General features: G+C 38.8%; 1 protein-coding gene across 2 annotated transcripts in view; it reads right to left on the reverse strand.

Annotated features, from left to right (window-relative positions):
- Window positions 1–20,912: 20,912 nt before the first annotated feature.
- Window positions 20,913–26,732, reverse strand: part of LOC150082996 (ubiquitin carboxyl-terminal hydrolase 43-like) — a 96,779-nt gene continuing 90,959 nt past the window's right edge. The window contains exons 10-12 of one of the 2 annotated variants that reach the window (XR_016547203.1): window positions 26,150–26,404; window positions 25,917–26,012; window positions 21,126–21,245 (exon numbers count right to left, since the gene is read on the reverse strand). Coding sequence is in view for 1 of the 2 variants with exons in the window: in XM_090377728.1 (XP_090233854.1) it covers window positions 21,076–21,245; window positions 26,150–26,404 (425 nt within the window). In the remaining variant the exon portion in view is untranslated. Of the gene's footprint in view, window positions 21,246–25,916; window positions 26,013–26,149; window positions 26,405–26,732 lie in introns of both variants that reach the window. The other variant, XM_090377728.1, reaches the window with a different exon arrangement.

A 26,732-nucleotide genomic window follows, 5' to 3' on the forward strand; every position in this document is an offset into this window, starting at 1 on the left:
CCAATTTTAAAAGGTTGTTGTAGGGTTTTAGGTTCATCAGCAGCAAAATCCATATTACACCATATATAACGTTTAAAAACTGAGTGTATTCGGCAGTCGATTTACTGTTTCCAAGAGTTCCCGGGAGAAAAAATAATGCTGCTCTCGTTTGAGACTGACAACTCAGCCAGGTTGTGGAAAGGTTCATAAAAATGACTGTGATAACACCAACTGTGCTATCCAAGGCTACATCTTAAATGGATAATCGCCACTAAACTGGATCTGGGCCGTATTTTCGAGATTCACTTGCCCTAGGCACAGTGGCATTTTTTTATTAGTAGTGGAAAATGATGCAAGAAAGCAAGCTTATACAGCATTAGCTTAAAAAAAATAATATATATATATATATATGAAATTATGTAGAAGAATATGGAATTTGAGGAATAGAAATAGAAAAAGAGTATCAGAACAGATTAATGCCATCAAAATAATGATTGAACATTACATCAGTCTGTATATTACGTTATTTTTTAAACTGAATACCAACTGGATAAATTGGAAATATTGCATACAACTGGTGCAGTTTAACAAGAATTTAGAATATAATTATTAGGAATGAAAACTATACCCATGAGGTCAAAGGGCCAAGTATTTAGGTAACCTAAGTTGGACTTCATTGTTGTATCCTATAAATAAACACAGATTATAATAAAATTAAAATGACGAGCTAATTATTGATATTTGGATACATTGAATGGAATGTTAACTAGGGCTAGCTCCACTCAATATATCCCATGAATAGTTAGCTGAGGCCATTTGCCAGTTTATCTAGGTCAAATATACTGAATATACTATCAGTTTAGTTTAATTACTTTAATATACGTTAAATTTAGCAGAAAGCTGGCAGAATAACCGCTAGCCCGACAGATAGCAGCGAAAATTAATAATAAAAAATAATGGAAGTGAAGCAAGAATAATAAAAGTGAATACCAACTATTAATTAGTGCTATTTATTTATGTAGTAAAAAGGAAAGGCTCATGCCAAAATTAAGACAAATAGGAAGAGGAACAAGGATAGCAATAAACCTCAATCTCCCTCGAATTGCTCTAATAGATTTTGAGGTATAAAAATTTAGAGTTAGCAAGTTGAAACAAAAGCATAGAAACAGCATATTATATAGATACTTTGGATTTACCGGGAGCGTAACTGCCCGACCTTTTAGTAAGGATCCTGGTATTAAAATAAAATGAAATTTGATGTAAATTAGAAGAAATGTTAGAATACCCAATGTTGCATAAATCCAATAATGAATAGAAAAATTACCTGATATGATAGAAGTTTTATGAATAAGATAAAAATATAGAAGCTCTTTACGAAATTATAAATCCGCATTTACTGAAATAGCAGATCAAATAGTACATCAAAATTAGTTTTCTGTGAAAACAGAAATATATTAAAGTAACTAAACTAAACGTACAGTATATCAAAATAATTAAACTAAACTGATAGTATATTCTCAGTATATTTGAACCTAGTTAAACCGGCAAATGGCAAACAGATAGCCTCAGCTAATTATTGATGGGATATATTGAGGGCGCTAGCCCTAGTTAACGCTCCATTCAATGTATCCAAATATCAATAATTAGCTACATTATTTTAATTTTACTATTTTATTATAATCTAGGTGTTTATTCTATGTTTATAATCTATGGTACAACAATGAAGTCCAACTTAGGTTACCTAAATACTTAGCCCTTTGGCCTCACACGGGTATAGTTTTCACCCCTAATACTTATATTCTAAATTCTTATTAAATTGCACCAGTTGTATGCAATTTATCCAGTTGGTATTAAGTTTAAAAAAAATAAGGTTTTATACAAATATATATAAACTGAATAAAACTGTTGAATTGTGTTTTTTCTAAACAACAATATTCTTCAAAGTAATTTTTAAATGCACATTTTTAAAATAAAATTCTTCGCCTTTTTCTGTTAGAAAAAGCATTAACAACTTCAAAGTTCGTATTTCGAGTAAGTTAGAGCCGGAATAAGTGTTGTGGAAATAAATACAAAACCAAATTTATAGACACGCTATTGAAAATCTTTAAAAACAAAACAAAAATAACTTGATTTCATGCAAGAGCATATTAACATGTTTGATATAACGTAGTGACGCCTCAGAATGAAGAATACCTAGGGACCTACGAAAGAGTACCTAGAGCATACGAAAACCAAAAGTGGATAGGCCCTGTCCAAAATACGAAAAACTGTTGCTTCCACATAGGTTAGTAGCTTGAATATATACACTACTCTATTATTAATATCAAGGCGTCTGTATATCTACAGTGACAGCCTTTAGTCTATGTAACACTCTCCACCAGTTTTTTTTTTTTTATTATTATTATTTTTATAAATATCCTCCGATATTTTCCATTTAACTTTCAGAGGCGACCAGTTAATCTCTGGTTTTTTTGGGCTGTCTCTCCTCACCCATACCAAACAATCCAATTCATCATTGAGGTTATCAACAGATATCCTTTGTAACGAATGGTGAATAAATGTATTGAATCTAAACAAGCAGCCAGCTGATGTATGGAAGAAAATGCCCGATTGAAATCGCAACTTTTGTTAAGCATATAGCTTTACTAAATTGTTGCATTGGCCCAATGCAACAATTTAGTAAAGCGGACTATTTCAGTGTAGCTAAGAAACAGTTTAAAAAAAAAAAAGGATGGTCTTGTTGTTTTATTACTGATATCAGTATTTTAATGGCAAAATGGTGCATGCAAGGAAGGCAGAGTTTTGATTTTGAACTCTACATCTTTTCTTTTGACCGCAGAAATCCCTTTAGACACTCCCCATTTTTATTACATTGTGGCCATTACCTGCTTTTGGTTCCAGTACTGTCAAATTATGGATACAGTTCGAACCCTTAGTTAAAACCAAGTCGAGGATATTAGAATCGCACGTACTTTCTGTGACATGTTAGAAAAAATAGCAATCATCCAGATTACTCAAAAACCTAGTTTCCCAAGCTCTATTGCCAGTCTATAATTCCGAATCTATGAGAGGTAGGTTGAAGTCGTCCCAAAATGAGGCAATATCACTTTCCTGCCAATTCAAGTTGCCTAAAGATATTTCTAACTCTTTAGGCAATTCTTCACAATAATTTTTGTTAATAACATACTAAATCATCTCTCCTTTACAACAGTGGAATAATCTACCCACCGTTAAGTCCGCCACTGCAGGGGACGAATCAAATGGAAGGAGAGCCCGATTGATTAGTTTGGATTGGCTGTAAAAGACAGACTCCTCATTTGTGAATCTAGGAAGGAGTCCAGAATCTGTAGTTTTCATACTACTTCACCCCAAGTCATCTTGTGCCACACAGACTCAATGGCCACCTTAGTGATCTAACTCTGGACACAGTAGATCGTTTTCAGTGACCATAATAATAAGGATGACTCTCCTAAATCCGCCCCTCTTCCTCTCCTGAACACGTTGTACTCAACATAATGAATGAAATTTTTCATCTCCTATATCTGTATTGCAGCATTTTTCTGCTAGCCTAATACCAACATTGGCTGGCCTAACAAACAGAGCAAATTCGTTTAATTTATTTACACTACTACAGGCACCACTATGTAGACAAATTAAATTTAACTTTTTGTCTATTTACAACTCTGATACATTCCATATAGCTGCTTAAACAAGTTTCTCCCAATGGTATGTGACTGCTCTCGGCTTTTGCATCTATTTTAATGTTTCATTTTCTGCACTAGGGAATGCTCAGATCGAACATAAATTCTGACAGAAAGAGTGTCATTTTTGCCTATATATGTGGGAAAAAACGACTCCTGTGACCCTACAAAAATAACGCTTGCACCTCTGTTCAAATGAATTCTGCTGTAAAAAACAAATTTTGTCTATTAACTCGAATAGTCAGGCTGAGAAAAATTTCCCCTACAAGCCTTTCAGAATCTCGAAAGTCTAGAGTTAACCCACAAGACTGTCATCATATTTTCTCTCTTATCATGTTCGAGCCGAATTGCAGACGCAAGAAAGTTTTATCCCTTATCGCTAAATTCTTCCATGATCTTATATTTCTTGACCAAGTCATCAGTTCGTTTGTTTTCGTCAATTCAGCCACATGGTGAAACATGGCTCTGAACATACCATATTAATTACTCTTAAAAACTAATGGCTGGTTAGTCACATCATTAATTTTCTCGAATAGCAAACACTCATATTCTGGTCCATTTCTCGTTACATTATAATATAGGGTTTCCCTTACAATTCAATCCCCCTGTAAAACTACCTTCTCTAGAACCATGCATTCTACAGTGAACGATCTAATGCTGCGCTAGACTCTGGTCTCTATCGATCCCATCCCCCCACACTTCAAATATTTTCTCTACGGTATCAAAATGACATGAGGGAAAATGACATGAACTGTTGAGCTTTTTTTTACAACGTGGCTGAATTTCTGTCTTAGGTGAGGGTTGAATGGTGTTTTCTCCCAAAACTAGCGTTTTTCGTCTAGCAAACAAACAAACAAATCAGACAATATACTGTTTGACAATATATTAGTTTCTTTAGGAACTTATTATCACACAAAACACGTAAACACTGCCTAGAATACACAGATTGGTAATTTAATGTTGTTGTACTCCTTACAACCACAACAAAGAAAATAATTTAATTCATCAGCTACAGAAAGTTATGCATACCTGTGAAAGTAAGTAAAATGCAAAATGGCCGTAACTAAAAGCTTAAAGCTAAAGAACAGGAGGTAGGGGCTCACATCTGGTGAGTATGGGCTTGGCACACCCAGGGTCCTCAGCTGGATATCATCATTCTTCTCTTTCTTGGTGATTCCTTTCTATTTCTGACTCTTGCTCTCTCTCAGGGTAATTCAGAATTTTTTTTTTTTTTTTGTCTGGTGCAGCATAAGCCTCAGGCTTCCTTGCACCATATGGCCAGTAATAATAATAATAATAATAATAAAACCAATAGAATGCTATTTTATCAGAAGGCGAGGAAAGACCCAAAAAAAAAGCAAAGAAATGATATAGCAACAACCACATAGAACTTTCTTGGTGATTCCTTTCTACTTCTCTCTCTCTCTCAGGGTAACTCGGGAATTTTTTATTTATTTATTATTATTTTTTTTTTTTTTGGCTGGTGCAGCATAAGCCTCAAGCTTCCTTACACCATAGAGCTAATAATAATAATAATAATAATAAGAGCAGTGAAAAGTCTACTGCAGCATGTATTTTCTGCTTTTCGGACATGGGGGTATATAGGGAAGAATCGCTCAGATACGAATTCCTCCCTTTGGAAATACAAAATAAGAACTTTAATAAACTGGAACCTACACAAAGTATTCAGCTAACAAAGCTCAAAACTGACAGAGCAATTACTTGTTTAACCTCTACTGGTATCAGATAAATTCAAGAAGATGCTCACAGCTCCACTGTTCAGTCCTTGCCAGTTACGGATCAATCGCTCAACGGATAATTAATAAATTTTCTGTTTATACTCCGGCATGATAACCAAGTCAGTAGAGTTTACAATAAATCGTCAATACAAATATGTTTATCGTATTTAGTAGTCACGGGCTTGAACCCCGGTCCACTTAAGGAATGCGTGCTATGCACTCTTGCTCATGACCACTCGGCTACGTCAGACCTAATACATAATGCATTTCTCAAAAAATGGACATATTATTATTAGCCATATAGTACAAGGAAGCCCGAGGCTTATGCTGTACTAGGCGAGAGAGAGTCCGAAGTAAAAGGGAATCACCAAGAAAGAGAAGAATGATGATATCCAGCTCAGAACCCTGGGTTCCTCTCAATAAAAATAAAATGAAGTAGATATACATATTAAAACTAGTCCTTATAATTATCCTATTATCAATCACTTTTTTTTCGTTCCATACGAATTATCATTCTTACTTGCTCGAAACCCTCAAGGCACGAGATGGTAACTTCACGAAGCATTTACCCGCTCCCCCGTGTGTCAACTACTATGTAATGTAAACGCATAACACTAAACAAGTGTTACGTGTTTACATTACACTGTGAGTAGTCTGAAATGAAAATAATTGTAAATCACAAACTAAATAACTAAAATTCGATATGTATGCGTGAATGTAATACTTTAACTTGGCCTAGTCTCTAGCCACATGCGAGGTGACCTGATGGGGGTGTTTAATGTGCGTTGTAGCTGGTATGCAGGTTTGCGATCGAATCTACGTGCTGCAGGAAAAGAAAAATATAATATGAAACGCAACAGCCTGCTGTTAGTGCGGCAACTGGTATACTAACTTTCCTAAAACAGTTACAGTGAAGAGTTGTAGCCTCCCCTTATCACTGGGGCCGTAATGTATAACTTGTATTAATTTCTAAATGCTAGTAATAATGAATAGAAGTTACAGAGACGGAACATAACTACTTAACGGTTACTGGAGAAGGGGTGGGAAGAGTTCTTTCAAGTGAGACTTCAGGAATTGTACTCATTTTTTTTTTTTTTTTTTTTACATGTATGAAAAGCAAGTCACAAAACTAATAAACATTCAGTTTCTTTCCCACACTAAGTCGCACAAAGTACCTACAGCATGCAAACATTACTTAATACTGCGCTGCAGACATTTTGTACAACTTACAACATTAATAACCCTAATAAAAGTCACACTGAATTCAACTACAATTTCAACTTACACGTTGTGAAATTTGATTTTTTATTAATCATTTCCAAAATTAGAATTGAATCCAATATACCTAACAATTGTCTGCAGCTTAGCGTGGGATATTGGATTCAATATGCTGTTTTATGTGCATGGATTAACAAATCCGTTGTGACTTTATATCCTCAATTTGAGGTTAATGTCTGTGGCGAAACTTTCATTTGAATGAGAAATTTCTTAAAAGTCACTTACCGGCTGAATTAGCAATCTAACAAAAGTTTTAGATTTCCAATTCCTGAAGCCATTAATAACTAAACTAGCTAACTGAGAAAATGTGTTGCTACACAACTCGAGTCTTTGATACAATTACCAAATACAGCCGGCTTCATTTCGCGCCATCTGTCGGCTCATGTGTGAGTTATGAGTCCAAAATATAATTTCCTCAACAGTGCTAAATACTTTAGCATTCTTGATTGAGCTATCTATAAAGTGCATAAATGCGCGCGACGCGTACCCTCTCTTCAATATCCCACACACGGGGAAAAAACCCCGTATGTTGGATTTTGAAGAGAAAATGTGTATGGGTGCGTGTGGCGGATGTTCTACGGTCGGTTTTGGGTTTGTGAGGGGAAAACCGGAGTACCCGGGGGAAACCTCACGACCACGGCCTGAGACCGACTAACTCAGATGCTGAGTGGAGAAACCCGTAATAACTCCGAACTACCGATAGTCGGATTCGAACCGACATTCCACTCAACACAGCCTAGCACTCTTGCTAACATGGCTACCGAGCCCCGATCAACTCATCATCATAAGTGTTACTTATTTTTTCAAAAAGGCTAAGACAGAAAATGTCTCCTAGACTTCATGTTATAATGCTAGTAACAATTTAACCCAGAGCTCGAAATTTAAAACTCGTAAACAAATTAAGTATGTATGTAACTCTGATTTTTATTTTCTGCAGGGTAGGAATATCCCTAAATAGAAAAAAATAAAAAAGACTTCATTAAAGTTGTAAAATTATAACGAGGCTAGGGCAGTGATGCACCCAGAAATTTTGTCTGGGGGGGGGTACTCAAACATTCTATACATTAGTAACTTTTACAAGCGTCAACATATGACAGTACAATTACATAATATAAACAAAATGTATGTGGTTCCCTCTCCCCGTGGGCGCCTATGGGTGGGGTGAGATCTTATCTAACATGTGCATTTAGAATTGAAATTCCATGAAAAATTCAGCGAAGTTTGTTGATTCGGCACAACTGTTTTCATCGATCGCTTGTGCTTGTAATTTTATTTTAACTTGATTCATTGGGTGAATTCGCATTTGTTGTAATGAGTAAAAAATACAGTATAAGAAATTCAACGAGGTCGACTTTCGCAAAATTTGTTATTTACTATTTGCCATAGAGCAACATAATGAAGGTTCAAAATACCATTATGGAACCATACTCTATCTCAATACATGTGAAAAATGCCAGCGTTGCCACGTACCCAATAGGCACGTGTCTAAAGAGTCCCACTTTGAAGCTGTTTTTTCTTATTGTAAGCAATTGAAATACATTAATTTCTGCATGCATTTCTAATGTCTGATGTTACCGCTACAGTTCATTTGCTGGGCACATGACTTGTCTGTTCAAACCCACGTATGTGGACATGTGTTTTTGTAAAGGGCGGCTCTTAGAACTTCAGTTCAACTCCGTCTCATATCTCTGTGAAGAACAGTACCACTGCAAAAGGGCCAGATATGTGAGTAATGTAGGTTTGCGTGTATTGTGTGTGTTTTGTTGTTATGTTCTGGCCACTTGGCTTTCCAGAAGTATCAATCACCTGGAGAGATGATTCTGGGTACTCGAATACCACGGGATGGTGGGCCAGTCCCAATCTGGTACTGTCTCAATTCGAGACTCTGACCCACCTGATAGAACCAAAAGGTGAGCCAGATTCCTCTGGGAGTCCACTCGAGTAAAAAAAAAAAAAAAGTCCAGGGGTGTTAATAAAAAAAAAAAAGTATGTTAAAAAAAAAAACATATACACATAAAAGAAAACAAACGCGGCGACTCCGACTTCAGTACTAGTTGTTGTTACTCTCAGAATCTCAGGCAAAGCATCTGTCTCCTTCTTTTAAACACTTCCGTAGCAAATTCTTGCAATTTCTGAAAAGTTACTCGGGTGGAGAAAGGATATTCTTTTTTCCCCCAGGATAGAAATTATAAACACAGCCCCGCAGTTGCGATCGTAAGTCAGCGTAATACGAACAGTCATAAAGTACATGCTTCCAGTTTTCTAAGCTCCACATGCGCATAAATCTGTATCATGTAGTTCCAGTTAGAATAATTTTTCATTGAGGGACCCATGTCCTGTTATAATATATGACGTTTCCATTCTCATAGAAAACCATGTTCTTGTCGACTTATTTAGAAAATATGTAACTTGTAGTATAAACTTGTTACGAATCCGTTGAGAAACTGGCCCATCTAATCTGCCTTAGATTAATCAGTTCATCCCAACGTGTTTTCTTCTTTATTTTTGGATTTTCCTGTAAATTAAGCTGTATATTTAGATATACAGTTGGTATCTTCCTTTTAATTCTGTAACATAATCCTTGATAAGTAACATATAAATCCAGTGGCATAGTTCCAGCTAATACTTGCAATGCGGCAGTTGATACTGTCCTACAAGCGCGATTGACAACTAATATTAATCTTTTTATTGTTTGCAAATCTTACTGTTCCAGCTATATCAAACCAGGCTCCTGCTGCATATGTGACAATAGGTAAGAATACTGCTTTATAATACAAAAGTAGTGTTTTTCTAGAAAGACCCCAGTCTGCTCTTGAAATTCTAATTATCATTCCTGAGAACTTTTTAATTTTCTCCGCAAGATATATCAAATGAGGATGAAAGCTTAGCTTATTATCCATCAAAATTCTTTTACTAATGGTAGCTGTATTTGATTAAATTTAATTTATGGTGGTCTTCTGTGATCTACTTGAGTTTTAAAAATTATCATTTTTGTTTTACTAGGATTTATTGTTAATTTGTTATTAATAGACCATTGAAGGAGATCATTAAGGATGCAATTAGCAGTTTGCTCTATGGCTATCCTTGACCTACCTCGAACGATGACCGTGATGGTCATCTGCAAAAGCTATAGTTCTACAATGATCAAAATGTCTTTCAAGCCATTAATTTAGAATTATGTTCCATAATAATGGGCGCAACACTGATCCCTGAGGGCACCCCCGCATAACCTGTCTTTTTAGACTATGATGTTGTGACTTCACTATTATGAATCTGTCCGAAATAATTTATGTATAATAAGTACAATTGATAAGGGCATCCCAATTTTCTCAGGCGGTCAAGGACTACCTTCCACCAGAGGGAGTCAAAGGTCCCTTCAAAATCCACATGTATTGCCAATTCACACTTGGCATTAGAACTCTGTATATGAGAAACAAAATCACCAAGAGCATCCTCATATGATCTACCTGCAGTAAACCCAACATTTATCAGAAATCTTGTTTTTATCTATTAACATTTATGTTGTTCGTAGGGCCATTAAACTCTCTAATATTTTTCCCAGATTAGCACGTGCTGTTGGTAGTTATGACATTTTCAAAGAAGATAATAATATTACCAAGTCAGCTACAGAAATGATTTTGAGATCATAGTGCTGATTAGAGAAACTGGTAAACGTTTTATTGATAGAAAATGAAAGGCATGGGGTTAAAACGGATTTGCAACAACCCCGTATTGAAGAATTGAAAGAAACTGACGCTTATATTTGGCTGATGCTATATAAGCTTGCTTTCTTACATCATATGCCTCTATTAGTGCTAATATTATTATTATTATTATTAGCCATATGGTGCAAGGAAGCCTGAGGCTTATGCTGCACCAGCCAAAACAAAAAAAAAAAAAAAAAAAAAAAAATCCCGCGTTACCACGAGAGAAAGAGAAGTAGAAAGGAATCACCAAGAAAGAGAAGAATGATGATATCCAGCTTAGGACTCTGGGTGTGCCAAGCCCATACTCACCAGATGTGATGCCCCACTTGCTGCTCGCTCTTTTGCTTCTGTTCTAAAGAAGCTGGCTAACCCGGACCACGTGTATGGATATGGTTTCCCCGTCGTCGAAGCAGCCCACTCAAGTCAAACAGCATGATGTTCCTACCAAAACGACCATCCAGAAAAAGGCACAAAATTTGCTTATAGTTAGAGCTTCTGATGCAACTCAAATCTCAATTAGCAAGGAAGTGAGAGACAAAGTTATTATTAAATTGAAAAAGGACCTAAAGGAGGTGAAAGTAAAAGCGCTTTGTATGATTGAAAACAATCGAGTTATTGAAACGAGCTCAAAAAGTAATTTAAACTCCATTGCGTCCTTAAAATCTCTCTCTGAGACTGGGCTAACAGCTGGGCCGCCAAAAGAACTAAATCTTACAATCCTAATCTTTGATATAGGCAACGATTTAAGTAAAGAAGACATTCTGGGTGACATCTTTCATAAAAATCTAAAAGACATGAGAATCCGAAGTCTGCAATAATTATCTTCAATAAAAATCTTGATAGAGTCAGAGTTTCTATTCTTTGTACATAATTTGCAACGTGCATTAATCTTACTACAGCAACGCTGTCATTTTACATCATTTCCCTATATTGCTCGCCATCTACAGAGTCGGCGCTTCATGCTATTAATCCAGAGCTTCTATTAGTTTTAATGGATACAAATTCTAAATCTTCTCTATGGTACAGCAAATCCACAGATATAAGAAGACGTCTTTCAGAAGACCTCATTTTTTTTTTTTTTTTTTTCATCAACGAATGTCATTAACCTTCCAGGCCAGCTTTATACCTTTCCAAATCCTTAGGTCAATCAAATATAGTCATTACATTGGTAACTAACAATCTACTTCACAGTGGGGAGGTAAATACTGATCTGACTGCAACTGACCATAGGGTCATCTCTTTCCTATTAGAAACAGCTAAAGTTCCGACGCAACCGCCAAGGGACCTTGTGAGGTATTCGTTTCGTACCATTCGTTGGAAGGACTCTGAAAAATCAATAATCCAGGATTTTCCTTCAGATAATATTAAAGCCATTTCTCACTTTAATCCTGAGGAATTAGCACTTCTCATTCAACAGACAGTTCAGAAAGCCATTTACAGATCAATGAAGAAGTTCTTCATCACAAAAACCACACCTTTATGGTCACAGGAACTTACAATACTAAGACGTATCGAGCTAGAAAAACCTTTCAAAAAGTCCGAAGAAACAACAATATCTTACCATCAGAACTCTCCAGACTACACCAAGAATTTAAAAATACTAAGAAACTATATGTCAAAACAATTTTAAAAAAAATAAGTTGGAATCCTGGCAAAATTTCGTAAAAACTTCTGGTTACAAAGATCCATAGGGTTTGATTTATAAAATCTGCAGAAACAAGATAAATCCAGGAGATATGCTTAATACAGTTATAACAAATACTGAAGATTCTTTAAACTGGAAGAATACTGCCAATAAAATACTAGACAGACTCTTCCCGCAGTGGGATCCAATTCCTAACTCCCCTCTGCAGGCTGAAATCAGAAATTTAAATGAATCATATTTCACCACACTCCAACATTGCCTTTCTCGTTGGAAGAATTAAAATCTGAAGTTAATTCAATGAAAGAAGAATAAAAGGCCTGGACTAGATCTACTGAAATGTACTTTTCTTAAACGTTTCTATGAGCTACGACCAAATCACATGCTTTTCCTATTTAATAAATGCTTATAATTTAGTACCTTTCCTGTTATCTGGAAGTCAGCTTTGCTGAAAATTTTACAAACACCAGGAAAACCTCAGCACGACCCAAAACTGTACAGACCAATTGCCTTGATTTCACACTTATGAAAAATATTTGAACGTTCAATTAGTCTCAGAATTAATTCCCTGCTTGCGGAGGCCAATTTAATTTCATCCTTTCTATACAGCTTTGCATCAGGCCGTGGCTGTGAAGATGCACTATTTCAAATGAAAAAGCTCATAGATGAATTTACATACAGATACACTCTAATTTTATTTATAGACTTCAAAGGTGCTTTCGATACACTATGGTGGGCGAGTATCCATTGTCTTAGAGTTGCAAATTACCCTCAGTTGTTATACTTTCTCATAAAGGACCATTTTAGTAATCTCTCTCTCTTGATACAAACTAAACACCAATCTGTATCCAGACATATCATTCGAGGCTGCCCCCAGGGGTCTACCCTTGGGTCCTTAGTGTACTTAATCCTAAAAGACTAGCTTCTCCTCAATGATGATCTGACAAATATAAATAAAATAGCTTACGCTGATGACCTATTCATTATTGTCCACGGAATTTCCAGAAGGGATCCAGAAACTTCTGCAAATAATATTCTCTCTAGACTATCTGACTGGGTCACTCAAAACAAACTAACAGTTTCAGTGACAAAAACAAAAATGATGATCTTTAAGGGAAAACTATATTATGCTAGGCCTCCAGTGATAAAATATCAAGGAAATTTACTTCTTTTAGTGTCCACGCACGAACACCTTGGTGTTCTCCTAGATGATCGTCTAGCCTTCTCTTCACACTTACAGCATCTCTAAAAAGATTGAGAATTACGTCAATGCTCTTCAGAATTTATAGGAAAGAATGGAGACTATGAAAACAATACTCTTCTTATCTTGTATCGTATGGTACTTATCCCAATTCTATCATATGCCTCTGTATTTGGTTTCAATGGGCCAGCCTTCTTACAGTAAAATCCCAACTGGAAACTATACAAAGGTCTTTTCATTGCTGCGAACATGCCATATAGTCTCCATACCAGTGTTACAAGCTATCGCAGGCACTTTACCCGCTCATCTTCATGTTATTTATAAAGGTCTCTGCTATTATATTAGGAAAGGGACACTTATTACCTTCCTAAATATTACTGTCGATCCAACCGTTGACCAAAAAAAGAGAAATGCTGAAATCTTCTCGCCAACCGGTGGCAATACAGGTGGTCCTTGTCTACTAAAGGTATTGTTACTAATTCGTTCATACCATGGCATTTCTTTTACTTGTTCCAACATTGTACAGAAATGGTTCTTCCCCAATCTCCGCACATCTTACTTAATAACAGGACACGGATCATTGAATGCGAAGCTCCTACAGTTTAATCTCACCTCTACAGATTCTTGCTGCTCGAGGACTGACAACACGCGATTTATTCTGCCCAATCTACCAAGACCTTCGGCAAACAATCTCAACTACATCTCATCATTTTACTCCTGGAAATGAACACAATTTAATTGCAAATAAGAAAACTTTGGAAATTTTCCAAGAATTTGCAAAATAAATCGTTAACAGACGACGCCAGCTAATTGGCTTCCTTATTATCAGGATATCCGCCTTATAACTCAGTTGTAATTTCGGCTATTCTCCAGGACATGGGTACCACTTTAACAATAACAACAAAAATTCCATTTCTGTTGACGTGCATGGGCAATTCTTTGTTAATACTCGTGAAATCTGCTAGTAATGCACGGGCGAGAAGAATAAGTGGTTGTATGTGGTGCTAATTTTTGTTTGTTGTTAAAAAAAATTGCCGTTTCTTTTTCTTAATTTCAGCTCCGATATATTGTGATGTCACGTGACATCCTCCAGTAACGTACATGCGAGGAGGAAAGCAGTGAGTGGGAGGTGCCTTCTTCCTCTCTTTCTCGCCGAAGTACCAATTTGTACCCATATTCTGGAGAATTAACCGTAATTAATTATGATATTGTTATCTGCCTCGAACAGAACTTAGTGATTAAAGTTCATGTTTTACCCCACTTAGTACAGAACCTACCATCGTTGACTATATGTGTTTTTCCTTTCTTCATGTGATTCCGACATCAACCAGATTGAGTCTTCTGTTTTGCCATGTGTCATCCTCGCCAACTCTACCTACAATTTTATTACACAACAATGGCTACCAGGCTTTGCCTTCTAATTTCTCCAACGACTAGATTGCTGATTGCAATCTTGATTAGGCTTTATGACTGCTTAATAAATCTATCTTTTGTTCTGTAATCACTTTTCTTTTCAGTGTTTCTGCTGACTTTTTTTTTTTTTTTTAATTTGTACGTATTTATTACTTTATTTTATTACTTTTATTTACTTTTTTTTTTTTTTTTCTTGCTGGAAATAATGGCTTGGGCTCCCAGTGGTACAGAACCTGCTGGCATCCACTGAAACTGATTTTCCTTCCAGTGGATGCGGAATTCTTACCTATCCCTTTCGTTCGACAGTACGCGTATTGATGTGGCCCGCCTCCTCGTGGCGTGGACGGTTACTAGAGATCAGCCATTCTGGTGTTCGCTGCTCCCTAGTAACTAAGTGGCCAGAAACAACAAAACAAGACACACACACACACACACACAAAAAAAAAACCAAACTATTATTTTTAGGCCACCCGAAGAATGAAATTCATCTGCCATGCTGCGCATCTTATGTCTGTTAATTGCGTGTGTTCTATGGTCGATTTGTCTGTTTTGCTGGAAGAAACATTGCTATCTACACCTGAGTACGACTAACGCAGCCACGGAGTGAAAAAAGCCCATTAAAGTTCCTCGCGTCATCGACGGAATTCGAACCCACAAAACAAGATACATAGTGGCATAGTGTTTTGTGAAAGGTGCCACCTGTGGTTTTCCACATCTGCACCATGGTACTTTGTGAAGTACAGAATCTCTGTAAAAGCCAGAAAAAGTGTAATGTCTGGTTTCTGTCAGAGTAGTGTTATGTTTTGTTGTTGTGTCTCTGGCTGCTTGGCCGCAGAACCCCTAGTGGGACCCCACGTTGCCCGCCACCACCACTGGGAGGTGAGCCAGGCTGCCCATTATACTCTGTCTGGCCTTTGCCAGGGTTGCCTGAGCTTCCTGACAAAGGTCAAGTGAAAAAAAAAGGGGGGGGGGAGGAAACATAGAACGAGTTAGAAGGAACAGAAAGAGGGAAAAGGAGGACGGACTGAAGTTGAGGAGCAGTCCGCTCTTTGTGAGGTGAAAATAAGGGTCTGGCAGTGGGAGTTAAAGTAGCAGGGGACAGGTACCCCTGCATGATCACCAGAGGCCAATGGACTCTGTATCCCGCACTCAGAAGTTCTCCAGAGTGCCACTAATCCCGCACCAGAACAGTGCCGGCTGATTCTACTCTATAAGGGATTTGCAGCAGTATCCCGCACTCGATGAATGCCAGCAGTCCCGCACCAGAATGGTACCAGCAGTGTTCCTACCCTTAAAGGATTAGAAAGTTGTCAAGGCAGTGTCCTCTAGCAGAGAAGGAGCTAACCCACGCCAGTCTGATTCTGGCTTTGGGCAGCAGAAAGAAGATACATGAGGTATGAGGTATATTGAGGGTCTAGCGGCTCCTGGGATTTCTCCCATCTCCGCGAATGTTCTATGTATCGGTGACAGTACCTGTCAAAGCCAGAGATTTAGAAGTGTGTGGGTCATGAGTAGTGTTATATGTTGTGCCCATTGTTTATCCGGCTTATTGGCCGCCAGGCCCCTAATGGGACCAGACGTTGTCCATACCTCGCCACGTGGAGGCTAGCCGGGTGTTACCATTGAGTCAATTGTACTCTGGCTGGTCCTGCCACTTACTTTCCTGGGATTTTAGTGGCTAGGACCTAAAATAAAATTGGAACGACCGCGGTTGATTTTAAATCACTTACATTAAAGCACTAATATGGGGTTGACGCTGAAAGCCTGTTTCTGAAGTGCCTAAAAGGTTGGGCGAAATTTTTTGGTGTATTTAAATTTGGACGTGTAGGGCTATACGCTGTGCAAGAAGAAGTGCTGGGAGGGGAGAATGAAGGCTGGTGGGTGAAATAGGAAGAAGAGGGTCGATAGGGTAGGTGACCCCCAATTTTTCAGTGAGGCATGCCCATGCCCCACCAGAGGGAAGAAATGGTGTGGCAGGGAAGAGAGGCGACAGCAAGCCATCACCTCCCACCCCTGCCGGGTGTGGGAGTAAAAGAATTGCACTGCACAAGAGAGTGCAGAGCATAGAGCCAATATGGCTCCGTTGAGGCAGCAACTTGGAGTTCTCTATCTTCGTTGGTCTTCTCTGTCATTGGTAGCCATATTTTTCCTCAGCTATGAACACTGGTCAGGTCCATTGTTGGTCTGTTAGCTATGGCTGTGGTTCTCTTCATCATTGGAAGATCCGCAGCTCCATGGGGTTATTCTTGCGATCGCTGGTTTTAGATGATTAGTAGTAAGCAGGTTCCTGGGCGAGGTTCTCCTTGAGTCCTCTCCACGCATGTTCTGTGTTTTTTTTTTTTTTTTTTTACCTTCTGTAGATGGCTATCAATGTTTTACGCCTACCAAATAGTTTTTGGGCATATTCCTTTAGCTCCCTGTATTCCTCAAGTGAGTCCAATAGATGTGATTCCAAGTTCTTGGGGAGGTAGTGTATTGCAGTGATCAGTCTGCACCTGAGGTCCTCATAATGGGTGCAATCATACATAATGTGCTCCCAGCACTCAAGCTCCCCACAGGCACATCTCGGATCCACCTCAATCCCCAGCGCTGCCAGCTTGGCTGTAAAGGCCCCGTGACTAGTCAATAAATAGGTGGTGTATAAGCCAGGTTGAAACCAAGTTGGGGGACTGGGGTACATCCTGTCGATGTTCGGAATGAATTTCCTGGTGATATTTCCCTTATTTGAGTTGGCCCAGCGCTCCTGCCAAACTTGCATCAGGTGTTTTTGCAGCCTTGTCTTTTCATTTTTTTGTGGTGCATTAACGTCCACAGTATAGCCATGGTATGTACAAGGTATTCCTTTCTGTATGTGGTAGTTCATTCCCCTACGCATGATCTCTAAGTCAAGGGGAAGAGCTCCGGCCAAGACCTGCAGCGCGTGGGTACTGGTTGTCCTACAAGCACGTGTAACTGTCAGTAGGATTGTTCTTTGCGTTGCATCAAGGATGCGTCGGTTTACTACAGTTCCTGTTTTGGAAAACCATATTGCTGAGGCGTAAGTGATGATCGGTAGGAAGGTTGTTTTATAAAACAATGACAGGGTGCGTTGGTTTAACCCCCAGTCCCGCCTGACGATCCTAGCCACCAATCCAGAGTATCTTTTGATTTTGGCTCTGATATAAGTTAGATGGTGTTTAAAAGTAAGATTACCATCCAGTATAACTCCTAAATATTTTAACTGGGTCACTAATTTTATTGTGGTAGGTTCCACCTTTATTTGTGGCGGTCTACGTATATCAAGCTTGCCTTTTAGCAGGACGGAGGACGTCTTTGTTGTTGATATCGTCAGGCAGTGTGTTCTGGTCCAGTTTTGCAATATCAGCATTGCCTGATTGGCCTTTTCCTCTAGCTGGGCCCGGCTATCTGCAGCAATGGTGAGGACCAAATCATCAGCAAAGGCCTGGGAGCGCACATCACCAAGGTGCAAAGCCAAGAACCCATTCAAAACCATATTCCACAGGAGCGGCCCCAGAACAGAACCCTGGGGACAGCCCCTGTGGACATCACGATTCACTCTACCATAAGGTGCTTCCACGATGATGCGTCTCTCGGAGAGATAAGAGAAAGAAGATACAACACAATACTCATATCTGGCGGTTTTGCAGATTTCTGTATTCATCACAGTGTACCACAGCAGAGTTGAACTAACGTTTAGATGCCGCCGTACATAAGACACAACAAATTTCCACAGATGAAGTGAGTTTGAGAAGACAAGAGCCGTTATAAAATGAGCTGGCCAAGGTCGCCTGAGGGCTACGTCAACCAGAACAGACAGCTATCTGGCTATAACAGAAAGACGAACCCTACGATGTCCTGTTTTCACCTGTTGTTGTGGCCATAGGCGAATACATCTCCAACCAGACTGTGTTAAGAAGGCTCAATTCAAATGGATTCTATGCAAGGAAGCCAGTGGTTTGTATCCCATTAACTGCAAACCACCGCAGAGCTCTTCGAAACTGGTGCCGTGAACATGTGACTTGGAGTCCTGACAAATGGGATACAATTCTGTTTTCTGATGAGCGTCGTTTTAGCCTACAACGGGATTCTAGACGTCATTTCATCTGGAAACAACGAGGAATGTGGTCCATTGTCCATCACAGAAAGGGACACTGACGGTGGAGGCGGTGTTCTTGTGTGGAGCGGAATAATAATGATCAACGGCCACACTCCTCTTCATATTTTTGATAGCTGTACCGCAACTGCGCAGAGGTACCGAGAACAGACTTTGCACCCCTAAAAAGGGGTACAGTTGGCCCAGATTTTATTTTCATGCACGACGTTACTGCACATAGAGCTCAAGTGGTGGAGGAATATCTTGAAACTGAAGATATACAACGACTGCTGTGGCCAGCGCGATCACAAGACTGAAATCCGATCGAAAATGCGTGGAACGCCCTTGGGCATCGCATTGAACACGCCGATAGCCAACTCCTTGGTCACTTGGTGAGCTAAGGTCTACGCTGGTGGAAGAATGAGATTTGTTGCACACAGAATCTTATAGGCACACTTGTATCGAGCATGGTTCACAGCTGTCAGACCTGTTTATCCGTTGGAGGGGTTCATACGCCGTACTAATATCATGTGACCATATTTTCGATCATCTTGTATCGACTTCTGTAATGTGACCATTTTAGTAATTCTTATACAACCCCTATAAATGTCCCTTATACCTGTCCGAAGTTTCTCGCTGTTTTCTCATTCCATCGTTATTCTATAGTACACCACAATACCAAAATTTCTTGCTTCAATCGCAAGCTGCACAAGTTAAGTCACGTTTTCTAAGCGTTCTGTAAATTTTGTCAAGAAGTGCAGTAAACGCTGGGTGATTTCGAAGACCTGCAAATATTGAGGAGCAAGCACCCCTGCTGTATAATTATCTCCTACTAGAAGCTTGTCAGGTAGCATAAATATTATCTGCAAGCATATGGAAGCCATTACATGAGCAGCAATTATACTATTTCACAGCAGACCGGTACAAGAATTGTTAACATTGACAGAATAAACTCAGAAGTTTCTGAATAAACTCAGAAACTTCTGAGTTTATTCATATTGGCTCATTTTGCAATGTACAATTTTCAAACATGTTCTAGTTACAGATGAATTATGTTTTACAAGAAATGGAATTTTCAACTTTTGAAACGCTCATACCGAGGAAAATCTACATAAATCTGTAGAAATCCAGCTTTTATAAGTATTCATTGCCAATTAAGACATCTCACTGCACAATACCTGACTGCACAATTACCTCCAGGTCTCTTTCATTCTCCTGAGTGTAACACCACATAGTTGGTACATTTCTCTGGGGTTACTGCCACCCATATTCAGTACTTTGCATTTGTCAATGTTAAACTTCAGTTGCCACCTCTCAGCCTATCTACCCAACGCAGTGTACTGTCATTAGTGTCCTTAACAACCCTGCCAACCTTCGTATCGTCTGCAAACTTGGACATTAAGCTTGATATACCATCATCAATATCATTGATAAATATACAAAACAACAATGGGCACAACACCAAATGGGGCACAACAACAATGGGGCACACCACTAATAACATTAGTTCACGTACAGCAGTACCCGTTGATTACCACTCTGTCTTCTCCCACTCAACCACCCTTTTATTCATTGTAGCAACTTGACCTTAATGCCACAGTGGTCTTCCATGTGCAACAATATAGGAATCTTCCATGTCTAGCCTAGTCTAGTCTTCCATGTCTAGCCTAGTCTAGTCTTCCATGTGCAACGATATATGAAACGTTATAGGCCCTATATTTAATGCAACGGATCCAACGAATGGGCAAAACAAATTCATATGAGAATGGCACTGAAATATTAATAACAATGTCATGAATATTTTTTTAAATATCAAATCGACTAATATATTTATACATATACATATTTTATAAAAGTTTTCATGATGCTCGCCAGCCGAAAATGAGAATTTCTGAGCTTTTAGGTGATAATTTTTTTATCATATCTTGATTATTACTGAAAGGTCCATCTCACTAAACAGCATGCAGGCCACGGGTAACCAGTTATTCCAAACCAATGTTAGCTGGATGATGGTTATTTTAAAATTGACATTGGGAATTTTTGAACAACGTCGATCAAAAGTACATTACTATGATCGCTGAATAAACTTTATTTCTACTTCTTTATAAGGGTAAATGACACTGTATTAATATAGATATATATTTATTTCTGTCGGTGTGGATGGCTTATTTTATAATACAATTTCAACGAAAAATAATGTTCAGCTCTCTTCTCAAAGTGACTATATCGCGTGAAGCTCAGCTCCATATTTTGAGATCTTGCACTAGATGTTACACAAGGTGCACTAGTATTTAAACAGGTGAGAGAAGGAGAATAGTGTTTTTAAACTGATGTCACTGTCACATAACATTTCCTAGGACTATGGGGGTTTTCTTCGACAGGACTATCGTCTTCTGGACTACACGTGGAAAACACATCAACATGGAAGTTGTCCACAGGGTGCATGGGCTTCGTCTGACTGCAACGGGTGCGAGGAGGGCTCTGAGGATCTTCTGCAAGAAATTGAAAGTAAGCCGCATGAGAAACATAGATATGGGATTATAATTCTGAGATTATACATTAAATTTATAACATTTTATTGTAAACTTATTCAATGAATTATAGCGTTATACGGCCCCTGTCTAAAAGTGACAAATTTTAATTTGCTAATAACCAAACTGCAGTGTTCCTACTAATAGTTCAAAGACTGATGGACCATGCAAAATATGGTTAACAGTGATCAAATTCTTAATAAATTACAAATTGGGAAAAGAGCACAGGCGCGCACGCATACGCACAGTAGTCACTTTATTAGGCACACTGATCTGATAGCGAGTAACATTTTAGCCCCTAGAACACAATCGTCGGGGTATGAATTCCACAAGGTGGTGAAAGCGTCCATTGAAATTGGCTGACAGAGAAGTCCAGCGAAGTATGATAAAATCACCCTAATGCTAATGGAATATTACCAAACAATTCATACCACATGCCCTAAAGCATTATACTGTTGGAAATAAGTGTTACAAGATGGATAACCTGGGTATGACAGGATGCAACCTTCTTGGCAAAATTTTTCAAGTAGACTGTGGCCTTCAGCCGTTAATTCACCCTTATCACAGGATCTAACGTTCACAGGCGGTCCCAGGTATGGGCTACAGCCACCTCTCCCCCACCTATAATCCAAAAATAATGTGGGTTTTTTACTGCTACGTGATTATTATGAAGATTCCCTGGAACACTGCTTTAGCTCGCTCATTAGAAATTCCTGGGATCATTAAAATACTCTCCACCACCAGGCAGCCTGCCGTGTTCACTCCTGGTATGATGAATCCACTGATTTATGCTGCCGACATCGGCGAATAACTTGAAAAGGAGTTCGCTTGACCAAGTGATCTTTGTTCACTTCTCAAATGACCAACATCCCGAGCCCATTTAACCATAGCTACTTTATTTCTAGCTGACAAGAGTGGAGTCCAATCAGGTTGTCTGGTGCTATATCCCAACCCATACATAACAGGATCCGATGCATTATGCATTCCGATATACCTGTTTAAACTTGTATGTTTACTGCCCTGTCATTTGACTGGAGGCCAGTGTGTTGGATTGCACGATTCTTTTCATCCTTCATCGGCCCTTGATATCAACACGCTGTCTCCAACACGGGCTGTCAGAGAATCGCTGGACCATTGTCGGAAACAAACAATATTATATGTGGATATTCCAGTAGGGTGACAATGCCCGTGATTCTTGCATCGGCACGTTTAGCAACTATCATATAGTTCAAAGGTCACGTTGTTGGCCTATTCTCTTGCTGAGTTTAGCGCGAAAATACGCTTTCTCCATAGATGACCACCTGTTTCATATAGCATGGTATGGACACATGATATTGTCTCTGACGGGGCAACAGATTACTTGGATGATGGAGATCTACCGAATAAACTGGCAGCTCAGTGTGCTTTGAAAAATTAAAAACATTCTTTTAATTGTTTATAATCATGTGAATGACCTGGAGAGAAGGAGAATAGAGTTGTGACGACACAATCAATGTGACAGAAAATACGTGCACTTAATACTGCGTTTTGGCTTCAGATGAAGTGTGTAAAGTAGATTTTATTTTCCTCAGTCATTGTGGGAAGTTATTATTATTAATATCTGTTTATTTCCCTGCTCTAGAGCCACCCCTTGGACAGCAGTAAGCTAGTGGGGAGTGATTATTACATTCACAGGTTAAGGCAGGGACATGTGTCTGGGGTTACATGGAGCCACATGTGTGCTTAACCTGAAGGGAACAGTATTTACAGAATTCTTTAATTATATACCTGAAAATTGTGGAATACCAGAATTTCCCAAACTAAGCAAGATAATATTTGATCAAAAGTGCTGGATAAAACGTGAAATATATGTACAAGCAGGTATTTCCATAGTTGAGGCAGTCCATATTTTCTTTCTGGTGGTGTCCCTCTGAGTCATAACGGAAGATTTATGTATGTGTCCCTTAGCTTCTGGCGTCTGTAGGTGTGCTGCTGGCAGAATTTATCGAGGTCGATGGTTAGATTGTTTATCAAATCAACCATGACTCTCCTGGGAACATACGTCTCAGATCGTTCAGGTTGCTGAAACTGATACTCAGCGAGAGCCTTATGTCCACTTGATTTCTTCCAGCAATTCGGGGAGTTTTTATTAAGTCACTGATATCAGGGGCGTAAAGTCAGTCGTCTTGTAATTAGTCTGGCCAGTGCACGAAGGGTCGGGCACTGGCACAATTCGTTGTTTCCATGGTGTGACTTCGAGATTGGTGTAGAGTTGGGCCCTAGAAATAGTCGCCAGTCCGCTATTTCAGGAGCCAGTATTTCAGGCTGAGGAACGTGTTGGAGTGTGTGTTGTAGGAGCCGATGACCAAATAATTGCTGCATAAAGAGGAATGGGGTAGAGACATCGAAGGACGTATATCTACATATCTTGTACATAAATATCTACATATTTATGTACAAGGAATTCTGATTTTTCATGAATTTGGATGGCATACAGAAATAAGAAAGCTTAAGAACATCCGGGATATCACATTCCAAGTTTTCAAATGTTTTTTTGTAAATCTTACTTCTGTTCAAAGTTTTTTATTATCTGCAGTCTTAAAAGCACAAAAAGTGCTTTTAAGACTGCAGATAATAAATTTAGCAATACCTATATAACACATTTAAAGTAAAGAAAGAAGCAAACAAAGAAGCTCCCTGATTCAGGATTTTTATTTTTCAACGTGCAGTAAATCCTCGTTTTAAGAATCTCGATTTAATGGACTTCGGAATTAACAGAAGAAAAAATTACACTGGCACCAGAATATATTCAAGAGATGGAGAAAAACCGGGAACTTGTGAGTTACAAGAGCAGACAGCAAGCGTTTCAGTCTCTTTAATGGAAAAGCTTGCTATCGTAACGTGCCCTGTTTCTTTATCGTGGCCCTTATAATCTTAGTGTTGCACAGAAATTAAAGTTCCTAGAAAAGTTGAACTCTGGTGTGTCTGTGAGGAATATGGCAGTAATAATAAATAAACAAAGCAAACAAGACTAGCTTCAAGGGGTCTGAAGATTCAACAGAATCTCAGCTTCGGCCTCTTAGCCCCCAGTCAAAGCAAAGAATTGCAAAGTTTTGCCAGGCACCACTACACCAGCCACTGTAAATTATCTTCTACTAATTATGTATCAACAAATAAGGTCAAGATAAATAAGGAGGCTGAAAATGATGTCACTCGGTGCGACAGCAACCGACATCGTTTTATGTAGCGAGTTTCCACAATCTGAAACAAATGTTTTTGGTGATTATGTTGAAAAATAAATGCTTAAGTCAGTTTCCTGCTTGCTTTTCCCCTTATCCGTAAACTGTCAGTGACAGCCACGTACATATGAACTAGCTTGGTAAACAAAGACAAGCTGAAGCTGGCACTAAGCAAGAAGAGTACACAGTTCAGGTAAATTGTGAGCTGAAGGAGGGCCAGGAAGGCTGTGCTTCACAACCCCCAAATGAAGACACCAGACCACTGGACATCCCTCTAGACCCGACTCTACCTGAGGGTACTGTACTAGAAAAGTCACCAGTCCTCAGAACTGCGTTGAAAGACCTGTTGAAGGACCAGAGTAGTAGTCTCAGCTAGTCTCAGAGGACAGATTGTCACCTTATGGACCAAGCTGGAGACAATCCTAAACAAAGAACACGTGGAGCATGAAAAGATGAAAGCGAAGATGGAGGCATACTTAGAAGAGAGAGAAAAACAAATGCCACAGCGTTCTCTCTCTTATTCAGACGCGCTGATTATCACAATAACAACTACTGCAACTGATACGGCGGGGACAAAGCAGAATAAGAGAAAAACGCTGTTACCAACGCCAAATTTCGTCACTAAGACCAAAAAAACCCTGGAAGAAGTAAAAACTAGTGATGAAAACGGCAGATGTGACTTAAGTCTGCAACTGTGCGAAAATATGACAAGGTTTAGGTGTAAATTCGGAATATTAATATCTTTTTTTAATCAATAGCGTATGCTTTAAATTGTGTTTTCTGATTTTCAATCGGGAAGTACAATAATCCAAAGGAGTGCATTAAAATGAAATAATTAGTCTGTATTCGGCGGTTCGTAAAGTAGGTACGTTATTTGTAAACAGATGTGCATTGATCTCTAGGCGAGCGTGAGGGGTGAACCTCAAGCTCGCCTAGAGATCAGTGCCTCACAACCTAATGTCACCTTGTCATCTGCTAGGAGTCGGCAACCTTTCAGGAGTGGTGTGCTGAATTGACTCGTGTTTGAGAAGTATGGTGGCCTCCCAGACTGACTGAGTTGCCCCCTTAATGTATTTCGCGGAATTCATTTATAAATGAAATTGGAACATAGACACATTTGTGCGCCTTTGTGACAACTTTTCTGGTTATGTCTTGGAATAATTAGGTGTAATCATCTCACGGTGCCATTTGGTGATGGTTTTCGAAGCCATCTCCTTCGCTAGTGCCATAAGTTGCCGACCTCTACTGTATGCATTTCAGTAGAGGTCGTGGGCTGACCCAATAGTTTATTTTGTATTGTATTCTTTTTTTTTTTTTAAAAAAAGGTAGGTTTAATGCTCTTTTGTCTAAGATGCGCTCTCTACAACTTTATCCCAAAAGGTAATTTATTACCAATAATTTGGTGGAAAATTACCTTTTCTTTTATTTTAAAACAGCTGTTCATCTTGACAGACCTTCAGTAATACTATGCTTTCCTGAGAAGGAAGCCTCTGCTAGCTGTTTCAATTTTCTAGATATAAAGAAAAGTACAACAAAATATATTTCTTCGTAAAAATACAGAAATTTGTCTCATTTTCCGTGGTACTAATCGATCGAAAACAAAAACTAATCGATTGAAAAAAAGGAAAGAGCAAGATATCTGCTTACCTGCAGACTCCATACTTTGCAGTGGAGATCGACGAAGGTTTATCATATGGTCGGTGATTAGTAAAGACGAAGAAGATTCTGTGCTGTATCCTGACGAAGTCGAAGACGATAAGGACGGCGTTGAATCGGAAGTGGTACTGCGTTGGTAAAATAAAATATAGGCATCTTCGGTAACGACTTCGTATTCTCGTACAGGTATAACCTTCGTGTCATCAAACAGATACCACTGATTGTCTGTGGGATTTTTGCAGAAAGCTATAAAAAAGAAGTGAACATATCCATCAATTAAATCACACGAAATCGAATTAAAATTATGTCAATTCTCTTATGGAAATAGCTTTTCAGACATGGACGTTTGCAAGACTAGCGGTATTTAACCCGTGGTAAAATAGACACACGAAATAAGTCCGATGAGGATGACAGGATCTATGTGCCCCTCCTGTAAAGAATCCCCAGTCCCTTGCGGTCAGTTTCTGCAGTCTACGCGAACGTTTCCATTTGGTAATTATGTCAGACACCATTGATCTAAGGTGGTGTTTGTCCCTCCCCCTTTAAGTGTCATATTATACGTCAATTTTCATGG

Source organism: Mastigoproctus giganteus, chromosome 7, assembly GCF_048544385.1.
Source record: "Mastigoproctus giganteus isolate SK-2022 chromosome 7, ASM4854438v1, whole genome shotgun sequence".
Taxonomy (NCBI): domain Eukaryota; kingdom Metazoa; phylum Arthropoda; class Arachnida; order Uropygi; family Thelyphonidae; genus Mastigoproctus; species Mastigoproctus giganteus.